This window comes from Protopterus annectens, chromosome 9.part0 (assembly GCF_019279795.1).
Source record: "Protopterus annectens isolate FY-2018-M chromosome 9.part0, PAN1.0, whole genome shotgun sequence".
Lineage (NCBI taxonomy): Eukaryota > Metazoa > Chordata > Ceratodontiformes > Protopteridae > Protopterus > Protopterus annectens.
This window is the reverse complement of record NC_056743.1, coordinates 776,697,245-776,710,053: the sequence shown is the minus strand read 5'-3', so window position 1 is coordinate 776,710,053 and position 12,809 is coordinate 776,697,245. Positions and strand designations below refer to the sequence as shown.

Below are 12,809 nucleotides of genomic sequence, written 5' to 3'. Positions count from 1 at the left end.
CCCTCTCTATTCTGCACTGATCCAGACTCATCATTGAATACAGTGCCCCCTTTGGGATGCTTCTTACTAAATATATCAATTAATCGGAGAGACCACAAAGATTCCCAACTAAAAAGTTCATGGTCCTGTAATGATCTGAGCTGCCAAGAGAGACTGGAGGTCTTATCCCTATATTCAGTGTCTAGTAAACTCATTAGGGGTAATCTGTGCCTTGACTTCTGGGCCATTCGGGATCAAGCAGTCCAAGACCTCTTATTTGTCCACAAGTTAAGCAGTCCAGTGAATGCTAGACGAGAGCTGTACCTGCGTCAGCAAATAATGTTTGCTCTGGGGAAGAGGTAGTCAATACGTGACAAAATTGTCACTTCATCATGATTTATCGCTAAACCAGGCAATGTAACAGATTATCTTCTTTTAAGAAGTAATTAGACAAGTGGATAAGTATTCATAGACTTACATCTCTCACTTCTTGAAAAAAAGGTAAGGACTTAAGGGGTAGGTACTAGCAAGTAGTAAATGGCAGCGGTGGTGCAGCGGTAGCATTTTCGCCTCACAGCAAGAGGCTCTCCCATTCGATTCTCATCTGGAGCACCTTCTGTGTGGAGTCTGCATGTCCTCCCCGCGGTCGAGTGACGTTTGAAAGACATGCGTGAATGGGCGTGCCTTCTTTGAAGGTTGGGCGTCGAGCTGGCACCTCGGCACTGTGAAAATCTACTGCCAGTCATTAGCGGACCGGAGTTCCTCTGTGGCGACCCCTAACTGGGAAAAGCCGAAGGAACAACGACATCAACTAGCAAGTAGTAAATGGCTACATGGCCCAGTTGCCTTGTACATTGTATGATTCTGTGAGATCATAAACAGTGATATAGACAGCTTGCAGGCCCTCATCTTAATCAGACTGGCTCCATGAAAAGTAGATCCTGCCTTCTAAATGTGATGAATTTCTTCAAGAAAGTTGTTGAAGCACTGGATGATGACAAATCTGTCTATACTGCTTACCTTGATTTAGCCAAAACATTTGATATTGTCCAACACTCCAGAATGATTGAGAAATTGACCAAATTAAATGTCAGCCTGTATGCAACTTGTGGGATAATAACCTAGAGGCCACACAGTCAGGGTTGGTAGCACACCGTTCTCAAAAAGTCAGGTAAGTTGTGGCATCCTACAGAGTTCTGTTTGGAGTTGCTCCTCTTTGGTATATACATTGCTGTTAACAAAGCCAACATGGCTGATTAAATTTCTTGATGACTACAAACTCAAAACTGTCATTAACTAAATAAAAGTCATCTGTATCCTCCAAAAATGCATAACCCAAACAAACTTGTAGTGTCAGGATTGCACTCTTGTGCTCACTGCAAAGGAAACTTAGTAATCGTCTGTTTGGGAAGCATGAAAACATCTGCTCCTGCATCATAAATGATACCCCCCCCCAAAGTAGATAATGACATAAGAGGTCTAGGTACATATGTGGATAGTGGGCTGTCTGTTGACCGCCATGTATCAACTACCATTAGGAAATCCTACTTTGTGCAGTTAATAACTGAAGGCATGTCCTCAAGGTCCAAAGAAGCTGTTGATTATTTAATTCAGTGTTGCAGTACTGACTCTTGAGATTCCTGCCTACAAGTTCCCAAAGACTAACACAAATACCAGAACTTTGACCTTCCCCATCCTGTCCTGGAATACTGTCTCCACCTCTGTACATCCTTTTTAAAGTGGGCTAATTATAATCTAGAATAAACTCATCAAAAATAGGAGAACCTTTTTAGTGATACCATTCAAACATGAGTACGATAACTACACGGAAGAAAGAAAATTGACTTAAAATGTAGAATGGCATTTTTTTTTTTTTTTTTTCGAAAAAATAAACCTTAACAGAAAAAAATGAAGCAAACTTGGAAAAAATGCATAATTTTTTAAATTTGCGTGTTCTGTGTTCATATAATTGGATTTTATATGCGTGTGTGTGTAATATATGGAGTCTGCATACACGTGTGTGTAATATATGGAGTCTGCATACACGTGTGTGTGTGTGTGTGTTTACAAGTAATCCCCTCCCCACACACAGACCTACTACGCATACACTTGTTTATATAAAATAATGTTGTTGATCCCCTCTTGAGCACCATTGTATATTATACTGCGCTTGCAAGGAATTTCCTCCATGTAAAGATGTTAAAAAGACTGTTAAACTTGAATTATTCACAAAGGCTTCAAAAGAATTGTAACTTACTGTGACTGCCACACTTTGTGATTTATTTAGATTAATTTTGACATTTCAGAAATATCACTACATCTGAGTTGTCATCTAAAATAAACTAATATGTCATTACCTTTACTACTAGACTTTAGTTGAGTAAAAAAATGGTTATATCATGTTATTGAAATGAACACTGTTATATTTTTGATATTATTTGTTGAGAGAATGGACCATTTTAACTTGACCGTATGCATTGATTTACATCCATGGAACATAACATACAGTAGAACCATCTCGGTTAGTCAGCCACTTATGATTGCACTAATATGTTCATGTACTTTTTCAACCTAATTTGGTTGTCATGTTTTGGTTAATGAGGACACATTCAAAAGATGCATTTAGGTCAGCATTTGGGTCACTCTTTTCATTATGGAGATGGGCCAGATATTTGATGCTTCACAAGTCTTTATCAGGATTGATATCATTCTTGTCCTCTCAGAGGTAGGGCCACAGTTTCCCCTGGCCTCCTATATCTCTTAGTTGAAGATGACTGTCCCTCATTATCATGGTCTTGATGCCTTTCTAGTTCCCCAATTCCTTGGGGAGAGCATGCACCCGTGCTTCTATCCAGAGGAGTTGGGTGCATCCAGGAAAGTTTGAGCTGCCTTCCCACTGCTGATTAGCTTGATCCTTTATGCTACCCAGACTGATCTTGGATAATGACCCCTGAAGCCATGTCATGGACTGAGGTTACTCAGAGCTTAGACTTCCTCTTATAGAGCCTCTCCCTCAGTCCAGGTGGTGTAGTCAGCTTTGGCAGAAAAGCTGGGTTGACCTGAGATGTTCAGCTAAAGAATCCTAGCATGAGCCAAAGCAGGGTCTGGAGCTCAGGCCTTAAAGATTGTAGGCTTGTGTGACTCGTGGTAGGAGGAAGTCTGCCAGGTGTTGGATTTTAGCTTTAGGTACCTCATTTGGATACTTGCGTAAAACCTAGCTTAGATGTGTTATAATGTGCCACACTTTGGGAGTGCGCATTTGCACATGGGGTCCTCATCAGCCAAGCAGCCCTCATTCCTGAGTTGTGGTCTTGCTACCAGGCTATTGCAGGCACCAGCGTGACTAGGATCTTAGAGCTAATAGAGAGTTTAGCTTCCCTTTCCAGGAGGCACCCTTTGAGGGTAAGAAGGGAATGCCTGCATTCTGAAGGGAGTGAGGCCTATGGATTCTTCTTTATTTTGGCTTCTTAGATAATGCTTCCTTCAGGAGAGACAGAGTCCTTTTGTGGATTGTTTCCTTTTTCCACTGGTGGATTCATGGATGGAGGCTGCCCTTGGCCTTCTTTCTTGAAATCAGTCTTTAAAGATGTCATTTTGAAAGTCTGGAGGTGCCAACTCTTTTGGGACTGCTGTTAGCGGGACTGAGAAGCATTACTGTTCCTTAGCATGACAGTGTGATACCCTTGCAAAGCATATGTAAGCCGACTTCTTGTGGGCTCTGAGTCATGGAAAAATCTAACTAAATACTTATCAGTTGTGTTAAACAATTCTTGACATATAAACATGTTCCTGACCTATGACAACATGATGTAGTGATACCTTTGCAAAAAGGGGTGACACATTGGACCCAATCAGTCATAGATGCAACAGCCTGACCAGTAATCGTTGTGAAATCATAGGGAGAGAGTTGTAATGGAACTCATCAAGAATGACACAGAAGACCTACATCTCATACAGTGGATATAAAAAGTGTACACACCCCTGTTAAAATGCCAGGTTTTAGTGATATAAAAAATGAGACCACAATAAATCATTTCAAAACTTTTTTCCCACCTTTAATGTGACCTATAACCTGTAATATTCAATTGAAAAACAAACAAATCTGTTAGGGGAAAAAATGTAAAAAAAAAAAAAAAACATACAATGCGCTGGTCGCATAAGTGTGCACACCCTTAAACTAATACTTTGTTGAAGCACCTTTTGATTTAATTACAGCATTCAGTCTTCTTGGGTACACACCTGCCATCAATTAAAGAGACTATGATTAACCCCAAATAAAGTTCAGCTGTCCTAGTAGGATTTTCCTGACATTTACTCAGTTGCCTGCTACAGCAAAAGCCATGGTTCACAGAGAGCTTGCAAATCATCAAAGGGCTCTCTTGTTGAAAGGTATCAGTCAGGGGAAGGGTACAAAAAATTTCCACAGTATTGAATATACCATGGAGCACAATGAAGACTGTCATCAAAAAGTGGAGAAAATGTGGGAAAACAGTGACGTTGCAAAGAACTGGACATCTGTTCAAAACTGATGAAAAGACGAGATGAAAACTGGTCAGGGAGGCTACCAAGAGACCTACAGCAACACTAAAGGAGCTGCAGGAATTTCTGGCAAGTACTGGCTGTGTACTACATGTGACAACAATCTCCCATATTCTCCATATGTCTGGACTGTGGGTAGGGTTGTAAGGTGGAAGCCATTTCTTTCAAGGGAAAACATACAGGCCCTGCTAAAATTTGCAAAACAATACATCAAGTCTACCAAAAGCATGTGGCAAAATGTGTTATGGTCTGATGAGACCAAGGTTGAATTTTTTGGCCACAATTCCAAAAGGTACTTTTGGCTCAAAAACAACACTTCACATCACCAGAAGAACACCAACCCCATGGTGAAGCATGATGGTGGCAGTATCATGGGGTTGCTTTTCTTCAGCTGGAACTGGAGCTTTAGTCAAGGTGGAGGGAATTATGAACAGATCCAAATACCAGTCACTTTTGGCCCAAAACCTTCAGGCGTCTGCTAGAAAGACAAATATGAAGAGGAATTTCACCATTCAACATGACAATGACCCCAAGCATGCATCCAAATCAACAAAAGAATGGCTTCACAAGAAGAAAATTAAAGTTTTGGAATGGCCCAGCCAGATCCCAGACTTAAATCCAATAGAAGATCTGTGGGGTCACCTGAAGAGGGCTGTGCACAAGGATGCCCTCGCAATCTGACAGATTTGGAGCGCTTTTGCAAAGAAGAGTGGGCAGATATTGCCAAGTCAAGATGTGCCATGCTGATAGACCTCTACCCAAGAAGACTGAATGCTGTAATTAAATCAAAAGGTGCTTCAACAAAGTATTAGTTTAAGGGTGTGCACACTTATGCAACCAGCGTATTGTACATTTTTTATTTTTTTGCCCTAACAGATTTGTTTGTTTTTTCAATTGAATTCTACAGGTTTTGGGTCACATTAAAGGTGGGAAAAGTTTTGAAATGATTTATTGTGGTCTCATTTTTTTATATCACAAAAACCTGGCATTTTAACAGGGCTGTGTACACTTTTTATATCCACTGTAGATATGAAACGGTATGACTTCTGAGTTTAAGGGAAAATATAAATATTTGCCAGTGTTTGAAGAGATAATGGCAGCACTTGAAGGACCTATAGTGCACTGGGAAAAACAAGGAGGATGCGCAAAGGCATTCAGTACTATTTTACACAGGGGAATAATTGACAGATTTAATGCATTAAATGTCAATCCTTTGTAATTTAGTGATATAACACTGGCTGAGTAGCAGAGCACAACTTGCCAGGGTAGTTGGATACGTGACCTGTCTTTGTGAAGGTTCCCAGTGGTGTTTCACAAGTCTCTGTGCTGGGGCCACTTATTTTTGAACTATTCTTCTCAGATGTAATAGTGGGAATGGTTATTACCAAAATCTACTGATGCTTTCAAACTGGTATCATAATTACTTAAATAAAATGAGCCAAAATTCTTCAAGATGGTCTATACAATGTACCGTTTCCAGTAGAAATGACTTCATCATTAATATCAGTAAGTGTTGCATGACGAGACTTTGCAGAAAGGAAATTAGCTATGATTACCAAATAAATTTGTCAGACCATAAACATGGCATCATCATTTAAGATTTGGGGATAGACATAGATAGCAGCTTAACTTTGAACAGTATATACATTCCAAAATAAGAAAAACAATTTGTAGCTTAGTTGCTCTAAGGAAATTATCAAACCAGTTTATACCTCACTGATCTGATCTGTTATTACATACAGGACTACATGTTGTAGTCTTCAAACAGATCACGTAAAATAAGTTGAAGTGGTACAATGATATATTACAAAAGATAGGCAGTAAAACTGTTTTTGAAAGGCTTCAAAAGAATTGCCATTATGTTCTTATAGGTTACTTAGAAGTGACATTTGCTTGGTCTGTCAACATTATCTGATCTGGTTCTGTTTGTGCGTGGAACACACCGCTTGGGCAGTTAACTAGAAACCTGGAAAGTGTAACAGTGAAAATAAATATAAGTAATAGAAAAACATAACAGATGATGTTACACACTGACCTTCAAGATTATGAAATAAGCTTTCATTTGTAATCTGAAAGGCTCTCATTATCTTCCTTCAAAAGTAATTGATGCATATCCTCTGCATGGAAATGTGTGTATATGAAATATATACGTATGTGAATCTATGAATGATCTGCTGCGTAACCTTTTTAGGTGACCGTTCTAATTTCACATTCTTTCTGCACTAGTTCCTTTTCTGGCAGTGTGATTTGGATAAGGGGGGACTGCAGTACTTTTAGATATGTGTGTTTATACATACAAATACACACACACACACACACACACACACACACACACACGTGTATATATGTTTGGTAAGAGCAGGCTGATATGGGCGAAAGAAAACCAAAATTACTTGTTTCCCATTTGTATTGTTGAATTCAGCAAAACCAGCACAAGTGTGATGGCATGTATTTTTCCTGGGTGTGCAAGTGCCAGTTTTTGTATTTTCTGTTGTCTTTTGAGTAATTGTGCTATCTGAAATTCAAATCTACTGGTTATTCTTGGCACTGATTTTCGTAATCAGTTTTTGCTTTTTCAGATTCTTGCTCTATACTGTTTCATTTTGTGTGGGTTCATACACATGCATGTCAAAGATGAACTATTGTGAACAGGTATTCCTCACAGTGTTGTACAAGTATTAAAGGATAAAAGATGCTTAAACACGACATTAATCTTAATAATTTTAGTTCTTCAAAATTACATAATGTGACAGTTGTCAGCAGATGTCATTCAGTAGGCAGTCCTGTAAAGTGAAATGAAAAGTAATGCAGTAACGGCTTCTTGCCTGAACTACTGAGCTTGTGTGAAATTTCAGCTGTTTTCTTTCTGAGATCTATGCAAACCCTTGCTTTAAGTTTTTAGCTTATAACTCTTCATTTGAGTCTACACTATTGTATTTAGTAATTTAAATCTTGAGTGAAGTTAATTTCCAAATGTTGTGTAAGATTACAACTGCTTTTTCATTTTGTGTAAAATTCAGGTATGTGCATTTTCTTTTCTTTTAGGGCAATGATGGGATCACTATTGACATGAACCAGAGCATGTATGTAGGAGGTAAGGCAGAATTTCCTCTGCATTGTCCACCTCTGTTCATTAATTTGCACTAGTACTGTTAAACTCAGCAGTTGGCTTTCAGACAAGTCAGCCTGTTTGTAAAGGATGATAAGGATTTCACAGTTTGGCATTTCTGATGTTGACATTAACAAAATATTCTCAGTATCTCAGTATGGAAAAGGAGTTTGGTTTAGTTGCATATGTTTGTTTACCACTGAATTAACATACTAATATTTACTGCCTGGCAGTGGGTGAAACGGGATTTATCTATGACCTTCACAGTTTACCCACAATGGCAAAGCTGGATTAGTTAAGTTTCACCAAGGCTGGGTATCATAAGATATCAAAAGAATCAATATACCAGGCTTCCTGTTCCAGAAGGTGTGAGAACCATTGTAACACAACCCTAAGAGTATATATAAATATTAAAATCATAATCAAAATTCATTATGAAGACACTATGGATGAACTGGTAGAAAAACATGGGATACAGGACTGGTGATGGAGGCATTTGAGATATCTGTGATGTCTCTAAATCATAATCTTTATTCTCTGAGTAGTCTGCCCTATGTAATATTTAATACATGGACACTTTGAGTAATAAACAACACCATTTTGAGAACATTTGTGATGTTCATGTATAACAAATCTTTGACCATTTAATCGTTTTCCTAGACATTGAATCCTTAAAAAAGCAGATTGTATGTCCTATACATAAAACCTGGTCATCCTGATTAGTGGCTTGGTTGGGAAACACACCTAAATAACCAAGTGCTCCAGTAATGAGGAGAGGGTTATAGTAAGAAATTTTAGGGGAGTCAGGTAGGACTTCTCATAAGACATCATTAAGGATTGTACACCATGTTTTTTCAATAATCCTAAAAGCCTTTTTTAGTAAACGGAGCATACCTGGTAGCTGAGTGCATATTAATCTGTGTGATCACCGTTCTCAATCTGTGAAACTTGTTTTTCATTTAATACCAACCTTTGCATAGGATCTCCAATGGTTGCATAACTAGATTGCCATCAGTTGGAGAGTACCATTTGTTCTTTTAATTCCAGACCAGAAATGCATGACAGACTTGTCAGACTTTGTATGGGGATCGCATCCCCAGCAACAGCAAGTACAAGGCTTATTGTCCCCATTCCAGATGAAGTAACACATAAATCATATAAAGATGTTGGCTGTTTATTTTGACTTGAAAGCTTTTAAGTTTAGCTGTCAATTAAGGTGGTCTGCTCCTTTTTGTGAGTTTGAATCACTGACTGTATAGTCAGGCCTCTAACAGCTAGTCTGTAAGTTTTTTCTACTGTTTTTGACTGTGCTTGCGCTGGTATTGTTTTGAGCTTTGGTAATCCTTTAAATGTCAAGAAGCTAGTTTTACTCTAGTGAGCAAAAAATAAACTACCTTTGAGTGAGTGATTGCTGGGGCCACTTAACAGAGGTGGTTTTGATTGATCTTTGTGGGGTTTTTTTGTGCTGTAGTTGGTTTTCTGGGTTGCTTTAACTTGAGTGGATCATCTTCTGTTTGTGATCTTGAGCCATCAGATTGACTACAAAACCCAGGTCCATAATAACTAAGATGCGCTATGCGGGTCTATATTAAATCACCTAATGCTTAAAAAAGCGAACGGTGATTAAGCGACCCTATGTAAGCGAAAGTTTACAATGTCAAAGTTTCAGAACAGTGATTTTTTTTTCCAAGGGAAAAAAAATCGCTGTTCCAACAAAAAAAAATAAATACATTTCAAACATTACATTCAATGGGGGGGCTTCGCCCCCACACCTCCCTACTTAAATATACCAACTCCGAGACCAAGATTATAGTGCGAAAAACAAAGTAGGCGGCCAAGCAAATTCTTTCCCAGGGAAAGAATTCACTTAACAGCCGCTTCGATATTTTCTGTTTTCAGCCTTTTCAGTTCGACCAAGACGCATTTGAAAGAATGCATCTTCGGTCTTCTAATGTAGACCCCGTTGTGCTGCGTGTAACACTATAGTGGAGGATGCTGCATATTAGCAAGTGTTTTTCTATTTTGCTTAGCCTTTCATGTTTCATGATCTTGTAGTGTCATTCCCCTGAAATTATTTGTTTTTTTTTCAACAAGTCTTGCATGGGTACCATAGGAGACTCTATCTGTCCCACTACAGCCCTTGATTGTGCAGTGCTGTAGCAGAGTGTGTATAATAGATCTGTGTAGTGCTTAGTTGCTGCTGTAAGACCACAGGTACTTTGAATGTGTTGTTGCAGTGTACCTAGTTTTGGCTAACTAGTGTAACAGTATTTTTACAAATTACATTATCTGTTGTTTCTTAACTAGTATAAGCTTATTTGTCAAATTACCTTGAAGACTAAACAGTGTAAATGTGTTTTCCAAATTGCATTGTATATCTTATTCCTGTATATCTTATTCCTTAACCATTGTAAACTTAATTTTCAAATTAACTTACAAAACTTTTACTGCATTTTGTGTGGCTTCTTTGCCTACAGTCACATTGACTTTAACCTGTTGTCTTCTTGATGTAAATATAGTGTGTGGTATCTGAACCAGTACCCATTTGATGGAGGCATCTGTACTTGCCATTTCATTGATGTCTACTATTGTGCTACACTGTTTTCACATTATACTGTTTTTAATGCTACCATTTTCACTTGTGGGTATTAGTAGTACTAAACTGCTGTTTAAATTGGCACATTTTATGCTATGAAAACCTCTGTTTTTTTTCACCTGTTGGCCAGAACTGAGCTGTGATCATTGTACTTCTATACCTTGCATATTGTTTATTAATATGGCATTAAGATATTAGCACATCTTATACAGTATCCTTGCTACTAGTGCACTAAGGTATCTGCAAAGTTAAAGAAAACCTACCTTAACTATTGAGTTATCAGCTGAGTTAATTAAAACCTACCTTAACCACTAATCTTTTGTAATCTATGTGGGGGTAGTGCCAACTGTGCCAGAGAGAGTAGGGCAGTGCATGTATAACATATGCCAGTATAGCTAGATGGAGTTTTGTAAAGAATTGTATGTCATTTGAATATCAAACTGATTTGTACATATGCTTGTGTTAAAAATGTGTTTGTAAAGATGTAGCAACAGTGGGTTCTGCCAGACAGAAAAGAAATGTACATGTATATCAGAATGTATTGTAACTGATGAAATGTATATATGTTAACTGAGGATGCTGGAAGTGATGGAGTGAAGCTCAGCCCAGCTAACTTTAAGAAAAATAGCTTGAAATTAAATTACTTGGTTTAGGCCATAAAGATTTTATCTCACAGGTTTGAATGCAGCCAGAGACGCAATGTCTGGGCTGGGATCCAACTGATACCCTGGGTGCTAGCGAATGGCTGGTTAGTCTCCTGGTTAGTCTCTGCAGAAAGAATGAAAGCGTTGGAATTGTTGTACAGTCTTCAGATGCTGGAATAAACCTTAGCAAAGTTCTAGGTCTGTATTATGACACATCTGTACCAGATCCTGGCTCAAGTTTCTAGTGTGAGGGTGGTGTGCGAACCACAGAGTCAGGTGACCAGATGTGATGTAATTCTATAGCCAGCACTGAAATTTTACTTGGATACTGGTGGGAGATGTGAGAGATGACGCTCGGCACTCTGTTTTGGAACTGACAAGACCGCTCCTCTGTTTCATCTTGCTTTGCTTTAGTAAGTAACTTTACTAGGGAACAGTAATTCTTCAGTCAGTTAGGAAAATATAATGACATTAGCTGAAAGTATTATTTTTCTGTATCTGTTTGAGTCTTTCTATTTGTGCTATTTTATATTTTCTGTGAATTGAAACTCTGGTGTTTATTGTAAAAAGATAGTCAGTATGCTCAATTTTTATTTATTATTAAATACATCTAAACCTTTCATTGTGGCAGGTCTTAGAAAATATGTTAACCCTTGAGAGTACTTGCATTTATTTGGTGGCACTGTGGCATCACACTCCTGAAAGTCTTGCTGATTGGTTAACAATACCATTTGTATAAGTATTAATTTTACTAAGAGTAATTGGTTACCTTGGTAAGAGCCTTAAAGCAGCTGGCTGTTGGCGGTGAATCTACCTTATAATCTGGGTGGTAGTGGCATAGCAGATAAATCTGTGCTAGCCTTTTCTGCACGTGTGTGTGTGTGTGTGTGTGTGTGTGTGTGTGTGTGTGTGTGTGTGTGAAAAATCAAATGTCAAAGTGTGTATGTGTGTGTCAGCTACTTGGAGCAGGGACACACAGAGGACTGATTTCTGCAGAAAGGTGGAGTCTTATTTGAGACCTGGAGAAGAAGCCCAGCCCAAGGACTGGAGTGTGCTTCCTGTGTGCTCTTAAGGGAAATTGTGCTTGGTACATTGCTGCATCTGAAAATATTGTCTGTATCTATTTTTGTTCTAAGTGAACATTCCCCACTGGTGTCAGTGGTGAGGATTAAGGCTCCTTGATTACTAGTCAGAGGAGGGATGTCACAGCCTGTACCCGTTTAACCTGTCTGGCCAAAATGTAAATTCAGTATGCTTTTACCTCTTCTGTAGCCAGCCTTTTAGCATATTGTATTAAGTAATGTAGCAGCTGTTTAACTCTTGCTGATCAACAGCAACTAGTAGATCAGCATGATAACATTTATGAGTGGTAAGTATCTGCATAACCCTGAGGTCATCCTTTCAACTAAATAAATAATTGGTGAGCTTCACACTAGGCCACTCCTACCTCTGCATGTATGCAATCGTCATATCAACATTTGTAGGGGTTGTTAAGAAATCACTCCAAATCAGCACACATAGCACAGACTCAGACAGTACAGTGAATAACAAGGTTGCAAGCCCTAAACCATTTACTTCAAGTAAGTGTGTAAGCAAACATGAAATTGTTTGAGTAATAGTTCGCGCTTCGCAAGTTGGGTAAGAAAAAGGTGATGCATGACATTACAAGAGTTCTACAATTCCCCAGTACCACACAAATATGCCTCACCCAGTAGTGGCTTATGTTGGTGTAAATGATTTGAGGCATTCATCCCAAAGGGACACATGGAGAGACGTGATGGATCTTATGATGTATGTATCCAGTGCTGGCAAGGTTGTGGTCCTGGGTATCATTCTACCATCACCCAGAGTGATGTCCAGCTTCAGAGAAAAGATAAATGGGTTTAATAAATGACTAAGAAGCTGATATCATGTGAGTTCTGTGACTTCCTCTTATTGGCCA

The 12,809-nt window shown here is 38.7% G+C and overlaps 1 protein-coding gene across 1 annotated transcript in view; it reads left to right on the top strand.

The window, feature by feature from the left end:
- LOC122811519 (polynucleotide kinase 3'-phosphatase) overlaps positions 1 to 12,809 on the top strand; it is an 897,059-nt gene that overhangs the window by 469,666 nt on the left and 414,584 nt on the right. The window contains exon 9 of the mRNA XM_044083405.1: positions 7,564 to 7,612. Coding sequence (XP_043939340.1) covers positions 7,564 to 7,612 — 49 coding nt within the window. The remainder of the gene's footprint in view (positions 1 to 7,563; positions 7,613 to 12,809) is intronic.